The sequence below is a fragment of the Peromyscus leucopus genome, chromosome 10 (genome assembly GCF_004664715.2).
Source record: "Peromyscus leucopus breed LL Stock chromosome 10, UCI_PerLeu_2.1, whole genome shotgun sequence".
In the NCBI taxonomy this organism is placed as follows: domain Eukaryota; kingdom Metazoa; phylum Chordata; class Mammalia; order Rodentia; family Cricetidae; genus Peromyscus; species Peromyscus leucopus.
The window spans coordinates 63,197,846-63,220,869 of NC_051071.1; the positions used below are offsets into that span (position 1 = coordinate 63,197,846).

The 23,024-nt window shown below is 41.6% G+C and overlaps 1 protein-coding gene across 1 annotated transcript; it reads right to left on the reverse strand.

Moving 5' to 3' along the window:
* On the reverse strand, nt 1–20,964 carry Pdcl2 (phosducin like 2). Its single transcript, XM_028864202.2, has 6 exons — nt 20,818–20,964; nt 12,268–12,388; nt 11,573–11,663; nt 7,488–7,631; nt 4,670–4,878; nt 1–334 (listed from the first exon to the last, which is right to left on the reverse strand). The coding sequence occupies exons 1-6, from the start codon at nt 20,821–20,823 to the stop codon at nt 183–185; spliced, it is 723 nt and encodes a 240-aa protein (XP_028720035.1). The 5' UTR covers nt 20,824–20,964; the 3' UTR covers nt 1–182.
* Nucleotides 20,965–23,024: the final 2,060 nt, after the last annotated feature.

The window sequence follows — 23,024 nt, forward strand, 5'->3', positions numbered from 1 at the left end:
GGAGCAAAAATTCATATTTGCAAGAGACAATAATCTTAAATACCTGGAAGATTTTCAGTTGACATGTAGGCTATAGTTCTTACATAAAGATGAAAATAAGGTCCATACATTTTTATCTGATTATGAAGTCAATAGGAAATAAAGCATTTGATACATACTTTAAAGCTATTTATTAACTAGTTCTATTTGGCATCATTATCACTGTTGGAGCTGTCACTGTCATAAATGGAAACGTTTCTAATTGAAGACACCATCACATCTGCAATGCCTTTTTTGGGGTTTTCTTCCAAGTCAGTCTGTATTGCGCCAACTTCTGATAGTTTCCATTCAAGTTCTACAACAGATAAAAAACCTATCATTAAACTGGATAAAAACCTCGGGAAAATGGAGATGAATCTCTTATCTACATGAAACAGAATTTGACTTTGACAGAATTAGTGTGGAAATTGAGGTTGATGAGAGGGCTCACTGGGTAAAGCTGCTTGCCACCAAGTCTGACAGACAACCTGCGGTTCATCCCTGAGACCCACATGGCATGGTAAAGGGAAGGAATTCATTTCTAAAAGTTATCCTCTGACCACACGCACACTATGGCATGCCAGTACACACACACACACACACACACACACACACACACACACAACATGTTCATTATGGCATGCCCAGAGGCAAAAAGTATACGGGATAATTTATAGTTAAGAAAAGCTGGAAAGAAACAAGCCAAGCTAAGGCCAGGCATTTATAGTGAAGAATAAGCATCCATGTGTAATTTATTTGGGAGCTGGGTGGCAGGTCCCCCAAAAGAGCAAAAGCAACCAACAACAGTTTTCATGGTAGCAGCATTTATTATAGACCAAAGACAGAAGAAGCATGACTGTCTATCTAGTCTCAGAAACTTCAAGGCTGGAAGCACCTATCCATACTTCTGCTGCTAGGGATGCCGAAGCAGGAAGGTCACAAGATCCCATCTCAAAAAGAAATGTGTAGAATAAGTTGAGAAAAATGACTAAGATTGTAAAAGTTCATATTATACATACTTTGCAGTTTAAAAATAAATTTAAAAAGAGTGGGAAACGAAGTTTCAGTAAATGGCACTGGGGCAACAGAAAAGAAAATAGATCCATTCTTTATAACACTTTGCTACAGTGTTATTTAAGACCTAAGCAAAAAATAAAAATAAAACTATTAAAAGAAAATATAGGGGGATATCCTTTTCCTCTTGAAAAATATATCATGATTTTTAAGGGGAAGCACGGTAAGTATAATTTTAAAAGATTAGTAAGTTTAACTCTGCCGATATAATTTTGCCTGACAATTAAAATGAAGCTAGACCCAGGTATGCATACCCTGAGCCTCAGCTACTTGAGAAGTGAAAGGAAGATTGTTTGGCCTAAGAGTCTGAAGACAGACTCTGTATCAAGGAAAAAAGAAAGAAGCAGTGTTGGCCTAGAAATGTAACTCAGTGGTGGAGAGCCTGGGCTCAATCACACATACCCCAGATAAATACATATACCCAGAGAAAAGAGATTTGAAGGGGTAAGCTACCAAGAACCTGTGTGTGATGCCACAGAAACAGTGGACAGAACACCACAAACTCCTGTAATTCAATGAAGGAACATGCTGAAACATGAAGAAAGCAAACAGAAGAAACCCAATGACCAACATCTACTAAAGAATGCTTATCCCCACTAGCATTCCAAATTTAAACAGCGGCAGGATATTTTGTAGTGCTGACATTAGAGCTCAGGGGTAGAGCACTTGTCTACCATGCACAAGGCCCTGCTCTGCCCTGGGTTCAATTCCCAATATTGCCAAAACCAAAAAGATATTATTGTATATCTGTCAGCTTGACAAAACCACACCAGCATAACAATTCTAAGACCTGGTAGAGATGTGGGTAAATGAGAACTCTCATACAGGACTGATAAGAGGAGACATCGATAGCATCATTGGTAGAGCCTTTGGTTTCTTTTCCTATTGCTATGACAAAACACTTTGACAAAGGAAACTTAAGGGAGAAAGGGTCCTGCTGTGGGATGTTCTGTATGGCAAATGTGTTGTTCTGATTGGTCAATAAATAAAACACTGATTGGCCAGTAGTCAGGCAGGAGGAAGTATAGGCGGGACAAGGAGGAGAAGAATTCTGGGAAGTGGAAGGCTGAGTAAGAGACACTGCCAGCTGCCACCATGACAAGCAGCATGTAAAGACACCGGTAAGCCATGAGCCATGTGACAAGGTATAGATTTATAGAAATAAGAACAGTTAGCAAGAAGCCTGCCACGGCCATACAGTTTGTAAGCAATATAAGTCTCTGTGTTTACTTGGTTGGGTCTGAGTGGCTGTGGGACTGGCGGGTGAGAGAGATTTGTCCTGACTATGGGCAAGGCAGGAAAACTCTAGCTACAGGGTCCATTTAGCTCACAGTTCCAAGTTATCATCCATTATGTCTGCAGTCAGGGGAGAGCAGTGAACACAGGCGTGCATGCTCAGCTGGCTTTCTCCTCTCTTATATACTCCAGCATCTTCTGCGTAGGAATGGTACCACCTGGCTTTCTCTGCTCTTACATATTCCAGCATCCTCTGCCTAGGAATGGTACCACCTGCGGTAGATGGGTCTTCCCACCTTAATTAACATAATAAAGGTAATTCCCTCATAGACATGCCCAATGTCCACCTCTCAGTTGATTATAACTTTTATCAAGTTGACAACACCACCACAGATACTTTCCCAGTGGACTTAAAAATGCAAAACCAAAAGAGAGATTTTTCACAGATGGGCACAAGGATGACAGAAGAATTGTCATTAGAAAACTACAATCAGCTCACATTCTGTCAGAAAGGAAGTGGCAAACACATAAATTAAGGTATATTTAATGAGAGAAAGATAAGATTTAAAGTTATTAAATCAGATATAAAAGGAAGAAGTTTGGAAAATTATTGTTGAGCTTAAAACAAGTTTTAGGATGCTATACTGTTATTTGTTGAATAGTTTCAAATTTATAATACAATCATTCCTTACATTTCTATGTGTGTGTATGTGTACAAGCACTAAAATACATATATGTATAATCACATATACATTATGGCTAAAGTATAAGAAAATGACCTAGTCCCTCAAAATATAAATATAGAATAACAATATTACCTAGCAAAATAATTATGGTTATATTTCCAAAATTATTGAACAGATGATTTGTACATCCATGTTTTAATAGTATTATTCATGGTATCAAAAGGTAAAAGCAATGTAAGTGTCCATCAAAAAGGATGTATACCTGCAATGTGGCCTGTGTAGACACTGGGACATTGTTCAGACTTAAAAAAAAAGAAAAAGAAAAAGAAAAAGAAGCCCTGATACTTTCTGAAAGGATGAATTTTGACAATATTATGTTGAGTGATATCAGGCACAAGAGAAAAAAGAAAAAACAGTGCTATCCTGCCTACATAGTATGTCTAAAGTCATGAAGGGTGGGAGAGCAGGTAGAGTGAAAGGTCACTGTTTAATGGGTCCAGAGTTTTGCTATACAAGACGGTAAGAGTTGTGGATCTGGATGACAGGTACAGCAACACAGCAATGTCAATGTCAATGTCACTGAGTAGTATAATTTAACACGATGATGATTAAGATTCTAAGCTTCATAAAACAATATCCAGACATGAAAATGTCAAAGGGATGACTTTAGGAGGTAAAAATCATTAAAAAGGGTAAAAATATAAAGTCCTGTGCTGCGTACTATCAAAAAGAAAACAATAGAAGACTGTTCCACACCTGTTCCAGAGATGAAGACACAAAGGGGATTATCAATCAGCAAACCCAGGGCAACATCTGGATTGGTGATACAGCAAACATACAGGACAAAAGCCCACAGAGAGGAAGAGGAGGTTTGATTAGTCTGGGCACACATGGTAGGATAAACAGAAAGGAGGAAAACCTTAGGAACAGGGTTTGGACTGGGAGGGTAAAGGTGAGGAATTTAGGTGAAAGTAGAGACTGCATGAGAAAGTGTGAGAGCAAAGCTCTGTCTGGGGTCTGCAGGGACTAAGCCCAGCCCAACTAACGCAGACCCTACCCAGGACTGAGAAACAGGTGTGGAGGTGGACTGGATTCTAAACTAGATGATTTACATTTTTAAGTTATTTTAGACAGATACCATTAAGAATTTTAAGCAAAAGATGTTTTGATATTCTAAGCATATCCTAAAGGTATTTTGATATATCTAAGCACGACAACAGGAAAGCTGATCTGGAAGGATTTTAAAAGGGAACTGAATGGGGGCTGGAGAAATAGCTGGAGAGATGGATCCCAGCACCCACATGGCAGATCATGAGTGCCCATAACTCCAGTTCCAGGGAATGCAACACCTGTTTCTGGCTTCCACGGGCACCGGACATACACATTGGCACAGGGACACACACACACACACACACACACACACACACACACACACACACACACAGAGAGAGAGAGAGAGAGAGAGAGAGAGAGAGAGAGAGAGAGAGAGAGAGAGAGTTGGGCAAACACTTAGACATGCTAAAATTATTTTTAAAATGTTAAAAAGATGAAAACTGAGGGAAAAAACTTTGTTTCAAAGAAAAACTTTCATACTTGTTCATTTGGAGAACTTTTCACTTGTTACTTTCATAAACATTAAAAAAAAACATCATTACCTTCTAGCTTGAGATTTATCCCTCCACATTCTATAACTCCAATGAATTTGCCTTCTATCTGACCATTTTTATAAACAAAAATTGTTGGTAAGCAGTTGTCATGGTAGTGTGCAATGCAGCTATTCACGATGGCTTTAAGGAATTTCGTCTCTGGGAACTTTCTTGCCAGGAGGCTAAGATGCTGGTTAACCAGTAAGCACATGGGGATGCTAAAAGAGAGAATGCACACCGTGTGTTTCAAATGCAGGTTGCTCCTCTGAGTCTAGTGCAATAAGTGAAACCTATCTATTGCAAAAGCAGATCTTTACTTTTTAATCTAAAAGCAGATCATACCCTAGGAATGATGGCTGATACCCTGGGAATCTGCATAATTTAGGTAAACTCATGCCACTTAGCATTAGTTTAATCACTTAGCATCCTAGGCGGAAGAACACAGGAACATAAACAAAAACCAGGCATGTCTGGGGAATCGGGGCAGTCCTGAGCGGAAATAAAGGGATCCAACTCACTACTTGGTTTAATTTCACAGGTGTTCACATCCAAAGTGCCTCATCTCAGACTTCTCTGGCTTTCTTGATCCTAACAAATTTCACCCACGGCTTTCCACATCTTGGGTCCCAGTACCCAAAATCATTTCTCATCTAAGATATAAAACTGATTGAAAGCAGGATCCCAAACTTCCAATTCTTCCTGCTTCATCCATCACAGAACTCCCACCCCACACACTCTTCAGTCCATCCCTTCCTCCTAGTCTACCACTCTGAGCTTTAGCCAGCGAGTTCAAGCTGACTCCCTGCCACCCTACCCCCACACACCTCCACTTTCTTCCACATTCCTTGGTTTCAGTCTGCTTCTCTTTCCTGTGTTCTCACTTTCTCTTCTCCAAAGAATTTCTCCACTTCACATAAACATATTAAAGCTCATAAATCTTAGCTTGTTTTTTTTAAAGAATATCTCATAACTTTGAATTCCTTTTTAATAACCATCTTCTTTCCTTGAAGTCATAACCAAGATGAAAAAGGACGAGTGTGTGTGTGTGTGTGTGTGTGTGTGTGTGTGTGTGTGTGTGTGTGAAACAACAGCAGCCAGGCGGCAGTGGTGCACGCCTTTAATCCCAGCACTCAGGAGGCAGAGCCAGGTGGATCTCTGTGAGTTCGAGGCCAGCCTGGTCTAGAGAGATCCAGGACAGATACCAAAACTACACGGAGAAACCCTGTCTTGAAAAACAACAACAAGACAAAACAAAAACAACAACAACAAAAGCCACCCTCTTGCGTTTTGGTCACCTCTGTTCTTGGCATGCTTTCCATAATATCATGTTCTGTTAACTTCCTCTTCACCTTTCTGAATTCCCTCTTTTGGATCCATGTTAAAAGTAAATGTTTCTTCTAGCAGCTCATAGATTTCATTTCCCTTCCTTATTCAACCCCATGCCCCAAAGGAAAAACAAATAAACAAGCAAAAACCTGATCTTTTTTTTTTTTTTTTTGATATTTCTTAAATTGGCTTGACTGAAAATCTCTCTACAATGTCTGCTCAGTAATGAAGTCACACCAACTCCACCTCCTTGTTTAATTGCTCTATCTCCCTCCTTGCCCATAGCTTCACTCGCTCCTTATCTGAGGTACATTGCTACCCTAAATCCGTTTCCAAATTGGTTACCCATATTAATCCTTGGCCCTACTTACAAAGGGAACACCACATGGAAGTAGCATCATATAACCCTCATGGAGGTGACATCATATAACCCTCATGGAAGTGGCATCAATAAACCTCATGGAAGTAGCATCATATAAGCCTCGTGGAAGTGACATCATATAACCCTCATGGAGGTGGTGGCATCATATAACCCTCATGGAGGTGGCATCATATAACTCTGAGATTGCACACATTGCCCAAGCTCAAGAACCTCCTGTGGCTCCTCCTCACTGGCATAAAATCTGAACTCCTTAATGTAGTCTCAGATGGTCTTCGTGATGTGGATGCTGCTTTCCTGTCCAGGATGGTAGCCTGCCTGACACCACATCATACTGTATGACTGAGGCAGATCCGATACTCCAAACTCTGGAAGCATTGTGATGCTTCAGGCCTCTGTATTTTTGTTCACATTGTACAGTCCATCTAAAATACCTCACTCAAGCCTATCTACTTTTCCAACCTAAGAAACTGTTTTTTTTTTTTTTTCTTTTCTGATACCAACACCAAGAATGAGAACTTTCTGTGCAGTTATTTCCTCAAGGTTGAAACATTTCCCCTGGAAGGAAGCAGGAGAACCCTAAGACTCAGGAGGCTAAGGAAACTCAAGGGGCCAGGAAACTCTAGAAATTTACATGATTTAGAAAGCTCACAGGTGCAACATTCATAAGCCTGCAGATCCTGGGAATGGAGATCAGCTGGTCTAGAGTGCTTTCCTAACATGCATGAAGTCCTGGGTTTGATTCCCAGCACATCATAAAACAAATATGAGGTACACATGAATCTCAGAATTTGGGGGTGGAAGGAAGATCAGGAGTTCAAGGCCATCCTTGGCTAAGTCTGAGGTCAGTTTAGAGGCGTGTGAGGTGGGGGAAGATATAGGAGGTTTAATCACCAAATGGTGATCACTTTTCTAACAAATGTGACATTCTTCAAATTAGAAATGAAAATATTTAGCATACTTAATTTAATCCCTAAAGATAAAAATTCTATAATGTATTCATGTATAATACGTGCATTTCTTTCTCTTAAATATTTCTCATCAGAGGCATCATAGACCCTAAAGCTAGGAGTGTTTTTAAAGCATCATGACACCCACATTCTGAAGTACTGTGGTAATTACCTTGATCTGTATAGATGAATTATAACCCACAAATCTTTTTCTGCATTTGTAACTTCATTCACATACTGATTTCCAGAAATTTCTCTCAATTCCCCAAATTTTTGTTTCTTCGTAAGTGCTTTCCATTCCTGTAACCGCTTTTCTCTAATTGAAACAAAAATGTTAGGTAAGAGTTATATTCTTTATTTCTTATGTATTTATTTATTCTCTCTCTCTCTCTCTCTCTCTCTCTCTCTCTGTGTGTGTGTGTGTGTGTCTGTCTGTCTGTCTGTCTGTCTGTGAGTTTATTTGTTCCAGGGGCTTGCATGTGCCTGAGAAGGTCACCACAAGGCCTTGGATTCCCTGGCAATGGAGTTACAGGCAGTGGGGAGCCATCTGATGGGGGTTCTGGGGACTGAACATTTAGGCATATGCATATGTATGTGTGTGCCGGTGTGTGCCCGTGTGTGTGCCCGTGTGTGTGTGTGTGTGTGTGTGTGTGTGTGTGTGTGTGTGTGTCTGTGTGTGTGTGTCTGTGTGTGCCCGTGTGTGTGCCCATGTGTGTGTGTGTGTGTGTGTGTCTGTGTGTCTGTGTGTGTGTGTGTCTGTGTGTCTGTGTGTGCCCGCGCGCGCGCGCGCGCGTGTGTGTGTGTGTGTGTGTGTGTGTGTGTGTGCGCGCGCGCGCGTGCGCGCGTACAGGTATGTATGCATACCTGTGCATACCATTGCACATGTGTGGACATCAGAGAATATCTTGTAGGAATTGGTTCTCTCCTTCCAGCAGGTGGGTTCCAGGGAACAAATCCAGATCATGGCGCTTGGCAGCAAGCACCTCCATCCACTGAGCCATCTTGGCAGCTCTCATTTCCTGCATTCTTGATCTTCTGGTGTCTAGAACTTTGCTAATCCTTTAGGGAATACTCATTTCAGAACTGGCTGGTTCTGAGAAAGAACAAACACTTGCCAGACGGCACATTCTTCAAATGCAAGCCAGCCAACTCTGCAAGCACATCCTTGGTCCTTTTTTTTTAATTTTCTCTTATTTTTCGAGGCAAGGACTGGTCTCACATTCCTGGGCTCAGACAGTCCTCTCACCTCAGCTCCCAAGTGTCTGGGACTTTGGGCATGCACCACCATGCCTGGTTTTAATCACTTTTTTTTCCCCCTGTGGTTGTTGTTTTGTCTTTTTTCTTTCAAGACTCCCTGATCTAGTCATCCCAGAACCTGGTGCCAGATAACTAACAACAGACCTAACCCAGAGCCCACCAAAATGATTCACACTAGCCAATCACAAGCCTGCTTACCCTGCCTTGTGTGTTCTTTCCATAGAAAGCACAACACAGGTTGTGTCGGAGATTCTCCCCTTGCTGCTTTTGATCCTGACCTGTTTGGTTGCTTCCCCAGTGGGCCCCTGTGCCAGGGTGCACCCCCTCATCTTGAGAATGGTGGCCGTTCAGTGGCAACTACCTCCTGATCATACTCGCATCAAAGCAAACAAAAACTCCTGCGCACACTTCAGAACACACTGGCCTGGTTTCATATGTCAGAAGCATGCCAGATGAACATTCATTCACTTTACGTAACCGTGAAGCCGAACACAATGAAATCCAAAGAGAACAATAATGCAGGGCTAGGTCTACTACTCGCTACCTTCTTAGTAGTACAACTACCAGCATCTCTCTTCCCACTTATTTTCCCTCCCTATTTCACTGGAAAGGTTAGCACCGGGGTTAATCTGGCCTGCAGGAAAACGCTGTTCAGTGGCCTGCATTTTTCACCTAGCAATCAAATAAATTGTGATTCATGTACAGGGACAGAAAGCCCTCTAGCTATTTTTGGCCAAAAGGGACTTAATCTGGGAAATTAAGCGCTTTGCAAACTGGTCGAAAAGGCAGAAGGCACAGGCTCTAGGCTGGGCTCCCAGGAATGACTCCCAGAACAACACAGCAAAACTGGTCTGCCAAGGCTTTCTTTGCCGCAATCCAGAAACTGGGGAATCTGGATTCCAATTGTTGGCCCAAGTATTACATTACTCTGAGACTCGGAGAGGCACAATAACAACCTCTGGCACTAGGAACCAGTCTCCCTAGCAACAATCTGAGGATGAGAATCTGCTGCCAGAACAAAGGCTCCAGAATTAATGACGCAAATTCTAGGTCCAGACCACTTAAACGGATGCTTTAGGTTTTTTTTTTTTTTTTTTTTTTCACCTCTGCTTTCTCCATTTTATTTAGCTCTGAACCCAAATATCCTGTGAGCATTAGCAGAACCTGAAACACATTTGGTATCCTTGCTGCAACAGAGTCTGGGAAACGCAGTTTTCGCTTCTAGCTTCTGTGTGGCTGTAACACGCATCAAGAGAAAGAGGAGCGTGTGTCAGGGAAGACAGTTTAGTGTATTTGCCACAAAAATATACTAAAGATATGTTCATGGCCACATTTAGACTTTCCTTCTTCCTTTTAGCTACAGGAGCCTCTGGGTCTAATTCATCTGTTATTTCATAGCTGGTTACCTACGAATGCCTACCCTTTTTGTCTCTAATGTATTTTTCACTTCTTTATCTTACCCCGAGGCTTTGCTAGAACCTAATTATCATTATAGATTCCTCTTTGGTGGCTTGCAGGAAGACCACACTTGCAAGCTTCCTTGTGAGAGTAGATGGTAACCAATGAGAGAGGTGAAAGTGATGTATACATCCCTGGTACTCAACCCTAGAGTGTCCTGTGCAGTCTTCCACACAGATCCCCAGCTCACATGGGAGGAGGTACAGGATTCTAAGGTGATGTAGCCCTAAAGTACCCAGACCACAGTCACTGCCTGGGAAAGAGCAGTTCAGGGAGCTGTAGGAGATGGATCAAAAAGTTAAGGGACCATCACCATGATACAACTCAAAACATTTTTTTTTATCTCTGTGTATGGATCTTCTTCCTACATGTATATCCATGTACCACTTGCATGCCTGGTACTCATAGAGAACAGAAGTGGTCACATCCCCTGAAACTGGAAAGGGTTGTGAGCCTCCATGTGCATGCTGGGAAACCAGGTCCCCTGGAAGATCAGCCAGTGTTCTTAACCACTGAGCCACCTCTCCAGCCCCAGGTAACTTTTTGATTGGCACAAGTAAGTCCTGTATCTGTTTGCAGCTACCTCCTGCTTGTTCATTCGAAGATCTGTTATATAGTAGTTTCCTTTCTACTTGTACGGCCTTTTCTGACTTCTTTCTTTCTCTTATGATATTTTCAAAGTCCGTCTATTTGGTAGTTATAGTAGCTGTCATGTCCAAGGCACCCATCGAAGGGAGAGTTTATTTGGGCCTGTGGTTCTAGAAGGATAAGAGTCCAAGAGTGGGGAAGTGCCGCAGCACACAGGCATGGTGGCCCGAGCAGGAAGTGGAGAGAACACATCCTCAACCACAACACAAAGGCAGAGCGAACTGGACACAGGACAAGGCTATGAACTCCTAAAGCCCACCCCCAAGTAATGTAGCCCCCAACCACCACCAAGGTTCCACTACTTTCCCAAACAGCATCACCAAATGGAGACCAGATGTATAAATGTCTGAGCCCATGAGAAAAAAATCCTGCACACTTCATATTACAAGTGAAAGACTCCAGGGGAACTGAAAATAAGACGTACTAAAGTGAAAAACATACCAAATTCAAGCAGCCAAAAGAATCGGAAAACCAAAAGGTGGAATTATTGTTATTATTAACCCAGAAGCACAGATTTAAAAAAAAATTAAGAAAGTAAACACAGCCTAAAGGGCCCACGGGCCACTGTCCAGCAGATCAACATAATATTTCGGGAGCCACAAAGGAGCAGACCCAAGGAAAAAGAACGCTTTCAGAATTAATGGCCCACAGCTTCCCAAATGTGATTAAAGACACAAGTGTAAAATCCAGTGTATCAGACACACTTCAAGGAGGACAGACCCAAAGATAGTCACGAGTATCTGTGACACCACAGAGTTAAACTGTCAAGAGACAAAAGCTGAATCTTGCAAGCAGCAAGAGAAAATCGAGTTACTGCAAAAAACCATTTCTTAAGGAGATTTAGCAAGCCCATTTCTCACGTAGCGATCCCACGGCAACCCGATACTGTTGTACCTGTATATCTCAATAGCTTTTATATCTTCCTCATCAAACTCGTCCTCAGCTTCTTCCAACTGTGCAAGGGTCATCTTCTCATACGGTTTAACTAGAACAGAAACTTCAGGTCATCTAATGGGCCAAACATTATTTTTACTTCATAACCTACTTCTAGAAAACAAAACAAACAAACAAAAAAACCAAACCCCACAACCCCAACAGCTTGGGTAACATAGGCCAATGACATCTTTAACAAACCTGTAGCAACCTACTAAAACATGATTACACGTTACAGAAATTGTAATACCAGCCTTTTTGATTCCCTCAAAGTTCATAGAACTGACAGGATACTGGTGAGCACAGATGAGAAAATCAATTAGACCCCATAAATTTAGGTTTCTCCCAAGTACATGGAAATATTAATGAATAAGATCATATATTGAATGAACAAAAGAGAAAGCAATCTCAAAGTAGAGAGGGATATGGTAGAAGAAATCTCACTAGGTCTTATGAGCATAATTCAGTACTTTTATTAACTGGCATGTGCCTTTCAACACACAAATCAGCCATTTTAGGTAGTGATCTCCTAATTTTGAGTGGACAGGCCGAGTTGATATTAAATAGTCTCTAATTCCCTCTCCTGTGTCCATAAAATATATTTTACTACCTTCATTGTATGTCCCCTTCATGCAGCCCCCAAAGGCACACTGTACCCATTGCCTCCTTCTGCAGGCGTAACACCATCTCCTCAATTTCATCTTTTGGTTCTTCTTTTGGAGGAAGAATGCCAAAATCTCTTAAAATTTCATTCCATTCTGTGTCTTCATTTGGATCCTACACACACACAAAAGACAATCTATTAGCACAGTTTTACACTGTAAAATGTGCTGATCAAATTGACTGATGGGTGGCACGTCCAAATAGGAAGCTGTCCATGAACTCTACAGCTAAGGTTTGAAGGACAGATCTACTTCTCCCACCAAGAGTAGGGCTGCATACTTGGATTAACAGGACACATCTATCTTCAGTATTACAGAGAGTTTATAAAAAGATCAACTTAGGGGCTGGCCAGATGACTTATCGGGTAAAGGGACTTGTCATACAAGCCTGGTGACCCGAGTCAGTATCCAGGTCCTGCATAAAGGTAGAAAGAGAGAGCTGACTACACAGAGTTGTCCTCTGACCTCCATTGTGATACATGTGCCCCATCTACATCATGCATACATATAATAATAATAATAATAATAATAATAATAATAATAATAATAAATTTCAAAAATCCATTGGACCACATACATAAAAGAAAATAAACTTAAAGAAACTTAAGAAAGGAGACTTAAAAGTCACAGGAAATATACTGATGACTATAGAGTGGACAAAGTCAACTTATATACTATCCAATGTGTGCTGTCTATGTTCCAGACTATCAGGTGAACTTATTTCTATTTTGAGGTGCATCGATTCAAGAACCCTCATGTTTAAATATGAGAGGCCAGGCTTGCTGACTTTGATGAAGAAAACTACCATATTCGGAAATGTCCTGCAGAGAGAATCGTGTATTAAGAAAACATGACCTGGCATGGTAGCGCGTGACATTAATCCCAGCATTTAGGAGTGAGAAGCAGGCAGGTCTCTGTGAGTTCCAGGTCAGCCTGGCCTACACAGTGAGTTCTAGGTTAGCCAGCCCTACATGGTGAGGTCCTACCTGAAGGGATGGGAAAAAGGAAACGTAGTTGGGCCCAGTGATGAGACTGTGACTTAGCACTCAGAACCATGAGTTCAAGTTCAGCCTTGCTGCACAGTGAGTTCCATGACAACACGCACAAGACCTAGGCTCAAAAAAAACAGAACAAACCTCAACAATAAAAAAAGTAAAAACAAGAAAGAAAAGCAAAAATGAAATAAAGAAGGCCAGGCTAAGAATAAGCTAGAAAAGAAGTTCTAAAAGCAAAATAACTCAAATATAACTGAGTCCTACCAACAACTGTGTATGTAAGTGTTCTCTGCTTCACAGCCAATCAACTGGCATGTTAAAAGGCTAAGATTTTGTCTGTGATTCTCCATGATGCATCAGGTATGCATTTCATGTGTCCTGCATGGGCTCACTCGGAGTTCTGAAGCTGTGGAATAGTATCTTCTAACAATTCTAGAAAATTCACAGAAACTTGTAGCAGGTCTTTCTTTGAACCGCCAGCTCCCAAATAATGATACAAAGACTTCTGATTGAGTATGAAAGCTTGGCGTCAGCTTAGGTTTGTTCCCATTTATATTAATCTACTTTCTGCTTTGTGGTTCATTACCTCTCCTCAGTACTTTATGTCTGATTTCCTCTGAGTCTTGCTGGTGAATCCCCCGCCTCTCAGATTCTTCCCAGAGTTCCTATTGCTGCCTGGAAGTCCTGCCTATCCTCTCCTGCCTAGCTATTGCCATTCAGCTCTTTATTAAAACAATCAGAAGGTGTCTTAGGTAGATGACATCTTCATAGACACATTTTCACATTGTACAAAAAGATTATCCCCTAACAGAAAATTTCTCTTCAAATATTCTTCTACCTCTTTTTAATATTTTCCTATTCCTATTTTACTGACATTAAAAATAAAAAAAAACTCATCCATGAATATTTTTAATTTTCACAAGTTCTACTTGGCTTTTTATGAGTTTTGTTCTATTACTACAAAAATGTTTTAATTCAATGTCAAAAGCAATGATGTTTTCTGACAGGTTAGAAATTATTACTTATTAAATACCAGCTTAAAATTTCAGAAAATGGGGTTGGAGAGCTAGCTTAGAATTTAAGAGCACTTGTTGCTCCTGCAGAGGACCTAAGTTAGGTTCCCAGCACCCACATGGTGGCTCAAAATCATCCCTAACTTTAGTTGTGAGGGATCTGACAGTCTCTTCTGACCTCCAAGGGCACTGGCATGCACATGGTGCACATACATACATGTTTGCTGTCCTAATTAGGTTTCTATATTTGATATGATAAACATGATGATCACAAGCAACTTGGGAAGGAAAGAGTTTATTTCACCTTACAGCTTACAGTCCTACATGAACTGGGACATTATTGATTCCCTGGTGTGTACATTTCTTTTCTCCTTGGCTTTTTGAGTTATACAATTAGAGTTTATCAGACTCTAAAAATGTAGAGAATGACATAATCAAGGTTCTATCAGCTTTTCTCAATTTTATAGTTTTTGAAGAAAATATTGTCCTGGAAGTAGCAGATGGTTTTACCCACAATATGCATATCTTTTGTCTCTCTAGGATTATTTTTTAACTAACCTCTGATGGGCAATGTTTTTAACAAGTGCCATGTTTTCTTTCTTTTTTTTTTTTCATTTTTCTTTATTAAGAAATTTTCTACCCACAAATCCCTCCTCCTCCCTCCTCCCATCCAAATACACTTTTTTTTTTTTTTTAAGTTTTTCGAGACAGGGTTTCTCTGTGTAGTTTTGGTGCCTGTCCTGGATCTCTCTCTGTAGACCAGGCTGGCCTCAAACTCACAGAGATCCGCCTGGCTCTGCCTCCCAAGTGCTGGGATTAAAGGCGTGCGCCACCACCGCCCAGCCATGTTTTCAATGAGTCTGGTGTTGGCGTCCATGACAGAAGAATGGCAAGCTAGCATCTTGGTGACACCTAGGTTTCAACCCAGAGAAGCAAAACCTGGGTAGAGCTTGTGGACCTACGCAGTGCGTGCTAAAGTGATTTTATTTTTTGGCTTCAAGATTGATTTCTTTGGTATGTATGTGTATGTGCCTTGTGAATCTATGTGTACCATCTGCAGGCAGTGTTCACAGAGGCAGAAGCTGTCAGGTCCCCTGAAACTGGAGTCACATGTGGTTGTGAGCCCCTTGATAGGGGTGCTGGGAACCAAACCCAGGTTTTGTGGAAGATCTGTAGGTGTTCTTAACCACTGGGCCATCTCTCCAGCCCCTTACTTTTTATTTTTTAACTGGAAGTATTTTTTTTTCATACAATGTATTATGATTATGGTTTCCTCTCCCTCAAATCCTCCCAGATTCTTCCAACCCATCCAATGTCAGACCTTTAGAAAACAGACAGGCTAACAACAAACCAGAATAAAAAAAGAAAAGAAAAAGTATGAGAAACACAAACACATACCCACAGAAAAAACCCTTAAAAAAACACAAAAGCAGGAATCATAATATATAAGCCAAAGACTATTAAGGTTTAAAAAGAAAACTAAACAAAGCAATCTGAGACAAAATCATCTCCAAAATTCCATTGAGTTTGTTTTGTGTTGATTATCCACTACTGGGCATGCATGGGGCCTGCCCTCAAGTGTGTCTATATACCCATTGAGACATCAGTGGAGAAAACTAATTTTTCCTTGGCAAGTAGCTGTCATTCAGAAATAGCTTCTTTGTTAGGGATGGGAGCTCCTGTTCACTTCTCAGCACCAGGACTCCTTCTGGGTTGGACCCATGCAGAGCCTATGCATGCTGCCACAGCTTCTGTGAGGTTATATGTCTATCAGTCCCATTGTGTCTGGAAGACACTTTTCCCTTGGTGTCTTCCTCTGGCTTCTATAATCTTTCTGTCTCCTCTTCCTGGAACCCGGAAGGGAGGGTTTGATGAAAACATTCCATTTAGGACTGAGTATTTCAAGGTCTCTCACGCTCTGCACACTGTCCAGTTGTGAGTCTCTATTTGTTCCCATCGACTCCAAGAGGAAGCTTCTCTGATGATGACTGAGCAAGATACTGAACTATAAGTCTAGCAGAATGTTGTTGGGAGTCATTTTATTGCTGTGTTCCTTTAGCAGAAAAACAGCGTTTGGGTTTCCCCTAAGCCCATGACCTATCTATTCAGGGTTTTGGCCACTTTAAAAAAAAAAGAGAGAGAGAGAGAGAGACAGTCCCATTCTGCCACATAAGCTGGCCTACAAGCCACCATGCCTGAATAGTAAGCATTTTTTACTTGGAAAAAAATACATACTAGGAAATGACCGTTTTAGGCATTTATAAACATACAATACAACCCAATGAAGCACAACCACACTGATGGACACCTATCCACTGTCCTTTCAGGGTTCTCAATGTTCTTGTTCTTTTTGAGACTATTTTGGGAACCATGGAGATTCCACATACATTCTAAGGCGGATTTTTCTATTCCTGCAAAAAGAATGCTAGAATTTGACAGAAAATGAATCTATAGATTGCTGGAAGTAGTATTGATCTTTTGACATCAGTGATAGATACAATAAGGATCCTTGTCATTGCATTCCTGGAGAGGATAACATGATGGGGATGAAAAGGGCGGGGGAACCCAGGGAGCCCAAGGACCAGGAGAAGGACATCTCCCAGGAGAACCACCATGGTGACCCAGACACACAACTGAATCTACATGTAGACTATATTTCTTAACTTTTAGATCATCCTGTAACATTGGTATGGGTGGGGCAGAGAAATAGATTGTGAAGATATATCACTTCTGTTTTATTCCAAGTTATTAACAAACCCATTACTCCTCTTTAACTGATTTTATACAGTTTCCTCTTAATGAAGGCAAGCATTTGTCTCCAAGCTTTACACCCAGGTAACAGTCCATGTTCCCATCCACAAATACGGTCTATATTTCCACTTTCTCTGTCTCCTTCAATCGTTTCCAGCACTGTTTTATAGTTTTCTTCATATAAGTGTTCAGCCTCTTTAGTTTATTCCTTTGTATTCTGCTCCTTTTGATGTCATGATAAATGGAAGTTTTTTTTTATTGTTAGTACACAGAAATATCTTTATAAAAAGTTTATGGTCCTCAACTACTTCCTGTAGAAATTTTGGAATACAATAAGCACAATTGTTTCCTAACTGGCCTCTGTCCATTCTAACACTGGAGATCTCTGCAAGTCGTTTCACTGGTTCAGGATTGTGCCACCCTTGTTCTTTGTATGAGCTATACCATTGGCTGGCTTCCGCTCGCTGCCTTTGAAATTATATTGGTGGGAATTCGTTAAGACCGAACACAAAAACGTCTTCCTTAATACCAATGTTGTTTGTTGTAAATCTGTGGGAAAGCTGCCATGGGCCAAGACTACTTGAGGGGCAGGTTTGATTCCTGATCACTAAGCATCAAGACAATCTTCCCTGAATTTCCCTAGGCAGAGGTCCTACTCACCCTCCTAGTTGTCTCCCATCCTTGGGTGAACCATACTCTTTAGTTCTTACTTACTCTGCCATTGTACCCAAAACCAAAATACAAAATTTGTAATACTTTCATGCTAAAACTGGCTTTGGAGATTGCAAAATGGGGTGGGTGGAGGATACTGCTCCAACATATACACACTTCTGAGTTCTCAGCAGGGATGGACTTCTGGAATACAGTGCAGTGAAACAGACAGTTGTTACTATGGATATTGCAATGAGGAAATGACATATAAAAAGGCGATCTGAAACCCAGGTTTACTGGTTATTTTCAGCTGAAATAAAGAACGATGTCAGGAAGGTGAGTTCTAGGTGAGGCTCGGGGGTAGGGAGGGCTTCGTTCACATCTGTCTATGCGGGTACCCTCTTTACAGGTAACACTCCATTATGAACTAGAATCAGTTTTCTGATACACACATACAAAGACTAAAACCTCAAGACGAAGATTTCTTTATGGATGTCAGTTTCTCCTTTTAAAGAATGGTTTCCCTGTTTTCAGAGCTTCTCTTGTATTTGCTCATGCCACAGATGTCTGGTCTCCTACCATTGTTTCAGGCCTGCCTATCCTAAGGTCCTAGGCATCTTAACATTCTACTGGTTTCCATTTTCCTCTTGATTTTGATGTAATTATTTCTTCCTATAATGCCACCTCTCTGGCACTTTCAGGGGCTCCTTTGATTCTCTTAGAAGACACTCTAGACGTTTCTTCTACAGTTCCCTCTCCAGACATTTTTATTTTTATTCAGTAGGAGAGCTGGACTGGGTCATGTAGCCAGCTGTTACTACCAGTTCTAGTTGTGGTGGTATTGTGTTCCCCACAATATTGTGCACCCTAATAAACTTATCTGGGGTTAGAGAACAGAAAAGCCACTAGTACAGAGGCTAGAAAATGGTGGCACTCACACCTTTAATCCTAGCATTCCAGAGGCAGAAATTCCTCTGGATCTCTGTGAGTTCAAGGCCACATTGGAAATAGCCAAGCATGGTGACACACGCCTTTAATCCCAAGAAGTGAGCCTTTAATCCCAGGGAGTGATGGGAGAAGGCAGAAAGGTATATAAGGCATGAAGACCAGGAACTAGAAGCATTTGGCTGGTTAAGCTTTCAGGCTTTTGAGCAGCAGTTCAGCTGAGATTCATTCTGGATGAGGACTCAGAGGTTTCCAGTCTGAGGAAACAGGATCAGCTGAAGAATTGGCGAGGTGAAGCAGCTGTGGCTTGTTCTGCTTCTCTGATCTTCTAGCATTCACCCCAATACCTGGCTCCAAGGTTTGATTTTATTAATAAGATCTGTTAAGATTCCTGCTACATCTAGTAATTACATTTTTCCTGAAATTTTATTCTCTCTCTCTCTCTGGTGTGTAGATCACGTGTACCATGACATACATGGGGAGGACATTATCTTTCCATGGGTCTCAGGATCTAACTCATGTCGGGAGACCTGCATCACTGGGGCCGGGCAGCAAAGCGCCTTTATCCACTGAGCCATCTCACCAGCTCCCAGCCATCACCTTTATAGAACAAGTTCTGCACTTCACAATCCCTTGCTACTTTCTCTCCTTTAGCATTGCTACGTTTCTTAGAAGAGACAACTGAGAGGGACTGGAATTGTAGTCAATCCTTAGCTGTTGGGTCAGACATTCTGTGAGCTCGTTCTGCTTGGGTTACCGACATGCTATGTGTTGTTGATTGAAAAGAGCGGTCCTTATACATCGAACTGGCTCTGACTTGAGTTTCTCTCGATAAACACTCTTCTTTAGAGACATGACCATACGGTCTTACATACTTAGTCAAACTTCTCAACTGTTCTCATTTAACCCCTCAAGGACTTCATTGCAATGCGACTTAATATAACAGTGTTCAACTGTGCCCTTCCCTTGACTCTTAGAATTATGCATGAAATGTTATCTAACAGAAATAGAGGCCACCATCGATTTTCATAAATGGCAAGAGTATTTTTGCCATGCTGTAGTTATCTTTATTATTCTCAGATACGCTCTAATAGAACAGGCCCATGTTTAGAGCCTAAGAACTGGCTGTGGAATAAATCAATGGAAAATAATAGTGAGGCAAAGAGAGGTCTCTGCTCTCTGTAGGCTTCACTTCAGCAGAACTCCTGCAAAGCGGATTCTGCAAAGTGGAACAGACTGCAATGCCGGGCTAATTGTACAAATGCACTTGCTAACAACCATCTAACGTGAGAGGGCTTGACTACACGTGAATGACGCTTCAAATAACTTCATAAATTGTATGGTCTACAAAACCGCCCCAAGTAAGTATGGGAAACCAAGAAAATCCCAATGCACCTCACTAGGGAGCAAGTAAGAGAAGGCTCTTCCTTAGGTCAGAAAGTGAGGGTTTCACTCTGAGAAAGGAGAAAGGGGAGGAAGGGAAAACGGCCTGGAGGGACCAATGGGGGAGACTCTTTTTCTAAATTAAAATGTTATTATAAAGATCTCACAAATAAAAAACATCACCTTGTGAAATTACCCAGACCCAAAGTCTTGAAATGTATAGCTGTAATTTAAAATTTTCTATTTACAAAAATTTAAGTGTGTGTGTGTGTGTGTGTGTGTGTGTGTGTGTGTGTGTGTACACGCGCGCATGCGTGCATATCAGAAGACTGAGGAAGGTGGGTCTCACTTTCCACCAGGTAGGTCCCAGGGATCCAACTCAGGTTTTCAAGCTTGGCAGCAAGCATCTTAACCCGCTGAGCCACCTCACAGGCCAATGGATGCACTCCCTACCTCCTTTAAAAAGAGTATAAATGAGAGGACAGTTACATTGAATCCACTTGGGCCGATGCTGCTCCTTTCTTAATTCAGAAATAGCATAGCATTTGAGTTTCCAGGACTTGAGGGTAAAAGGCAACACTGAACAACTGAGTGTCTCCTCCAGCCTCACATGAGACTCATGAATGTCAAAAACTGGCATTCTCTTAAAACCAGATAGAGATGCACAAAATAGCGCTTACCAAAAACAAATGTCAGAACATAACCCTGGGGAGGGCCCACACTACTCCATTTATGCCCCTCAGCTTCGAGCTAAGTGGCTTATCCCCGCTCAGGGCTCCAAGGTCACCTACAGGCCAGACCCTCACCTGCATGATGTTCTCTTGTGCCCCTCACTAGGGGTCAAGGTCCCAAACTTCCTCCAGACTGTCAGAGGGAGCCAGCCAGCTCTGGTGTGAGGTTTCTAACGCCCCAGGGGCAGGGCAAGAAGAACAGGATCTCCTGCGCATGTGCAACGGTAGCTCGGTTGCCAGGCAACACAGAGGCCTGGTTCCCAGGTGTGTGGACCCTGGTGCATCAGGTCCTGGGGCATCTATCTGGAGCAGTAGCTCTCCTATTGGTCACGTGGTGCTCGTGGTACTGTCCATTCTACCCTCCTCTACCACCACCATGTCCAAGCCTACTCGTCAAGGTTGAATCCAGTGTTCAAGGAGAAAAAAAATTCCTTGGGGGAGGGTGTGGCAAGCCCAGCAAAGGAGTTCTTATCCTGGGCCCAAAGTCTGTTTGGAGATAGAATTTTAAGGGGGCATCTAAGCACTTCCCTCAAATTGTGAGTGTAATTGTTTTTGTGTCCTTTTCTTTTTAATTTGGACCAAAATTTTCCATCAGATTCTCAGTGAGACTATAAGCTTCACCTGGCACCACACACCTGTGATCCTAATCTTCAGGTGGATGAGGAAGGAGCATGGGAGCTGGAAGTCAACCTGGGCTTTGAGAGCCTGTCTCAAAGAAACAAAATCAAAACAAGACAAAAATCATTAGAAGAAAGGACCTTGTTCCTTTTAGGGGCCCTGGCTTAGGTAGGAAACATAGACAGTTGGGCTTTTTCTGTGTTTATATTAAGGAAAGGATTTTACTAGGAAGGATTTACTAGGGAAACAACCATACAAGTTTATGCACATGCTCCCAGAGATATACTCTACGAGTTAAAAAAAATGTACTTTGTAACACAATTTTAAACTTGAGTTCAGCAATGAAGCAATTCACCTGTAGTGATCAGTGCAGATTAATATAGATTCTAATACAGATTCCACACCCCAAGCATCCTATAGCATTTGTGTGTGATGCACTGTTAAGTGGAAGCATCAGTCTTTGCCATCATGTCTTGGTATTTCTGCTTCTCACCCTTACGTGAAGCTTCTTAAAATTAGACATAAACAATTTGTGTCTATCTGGATTTTTAAGGGACCCTCCTGCCTAGTATTCAAGCCCCCTTTTCTTATTTTGACTAAAGAAGGTAATGGGGGGGGGCGAAAAAGACAAAATAGTGCATATTTTTCTCATATGCAATATATAGGTGTAGATACAGATATATGACATGAAACCAGAAGAGGGATTCATTGACAGGGAAAAGGGAACCAAGAGGCTAAATATGAACAAGGACAACTATAAATATGTATGAAAATACCGTAAGATATGATGTATGTTAACCAAGAATTTATTTTAGAATTCAAGGTACTAGAACTACTGTGTACAGGTAGCTAATGCTGCCCCACGCATCTGTAGAGTAGCAGGCTCTCGTTGCTCTGAGGCTCACCCTGCCACGGCAATTTGCTTTTAAAGGAAGAATGTGATATTTTTTCCTCTCTCAGCTTCTTCTTAATTTATGCCCTTTCCAGGGCTTGGTAGGAAGAGTAATTCAAGAACTGTCTTCATGAAGCGTGTTATTTAAGTTCCCCAGGCTTGGTTATCATCAACTCCTCAAAAGGCTATTTTCTTCCTGGTAGTGAACAGGTTGGTTGCCCTTCACTGCTTACAGGGAGAAACAATTTCAGATAAACCAATTACTGCCAGTTGCCAGGGAAAGCCCTCTGGTACATTTGTAGCAACCTGAAGTCTACTTTGTCATACATAACTCATAGCTTGCTTACTGGAACACTGAAAAAGTCATAACTCACGTAATTCCCATTGGTATTCTGAGATCCCTAGCACTCTATTATGTTGTTGCTTCTTGCTTCATTTATTGTTTTTGTTTTTGTTTTAGATAGAGCCTTGCTGCATAGCCCAGGCTAGCCCTGAGCTTGCCTGTATCCTGCCCCAGTATCCTAAATGCTACAATTACAGACATGTGCCATTGTGACAATTTACATTCAGATACTTGTAAGAGCTGATGACTTTATCACTGACATAATCTAAACTGGATAAACTAACATAGTTCGGCCAGTTCTCTTTGAGTGTCTTTAGTAACGCCTAAAAGCTATGTGTGCCAACAGTACCAAGAGCAGCAGGACCCACGGAGCATCGCTAGGTGTGGCTTTGCTGTGCACAAAGGATCACTGTAACACCACATGAATGG

Bases quoted from the DNA above. Each gene is read 5' to 3' on its own strand.
- Pdcl2 (XM_028864202.2), bottom strand. The intron at 11,664-12,267 runs GTACAGTGTGCC...TTTCTGTTCTAG, and splicing joins CCTGCAGAAGGAGGCAATGG to TTAAACCGTATGAGAAGATG. The intron at 335-4,669 runs GTAATGATGTTT...TATCTGTTGTAG, and splicing joins GATAAATCTCAAGCTAGAAG to AACTTGAATGGAAACTATCA.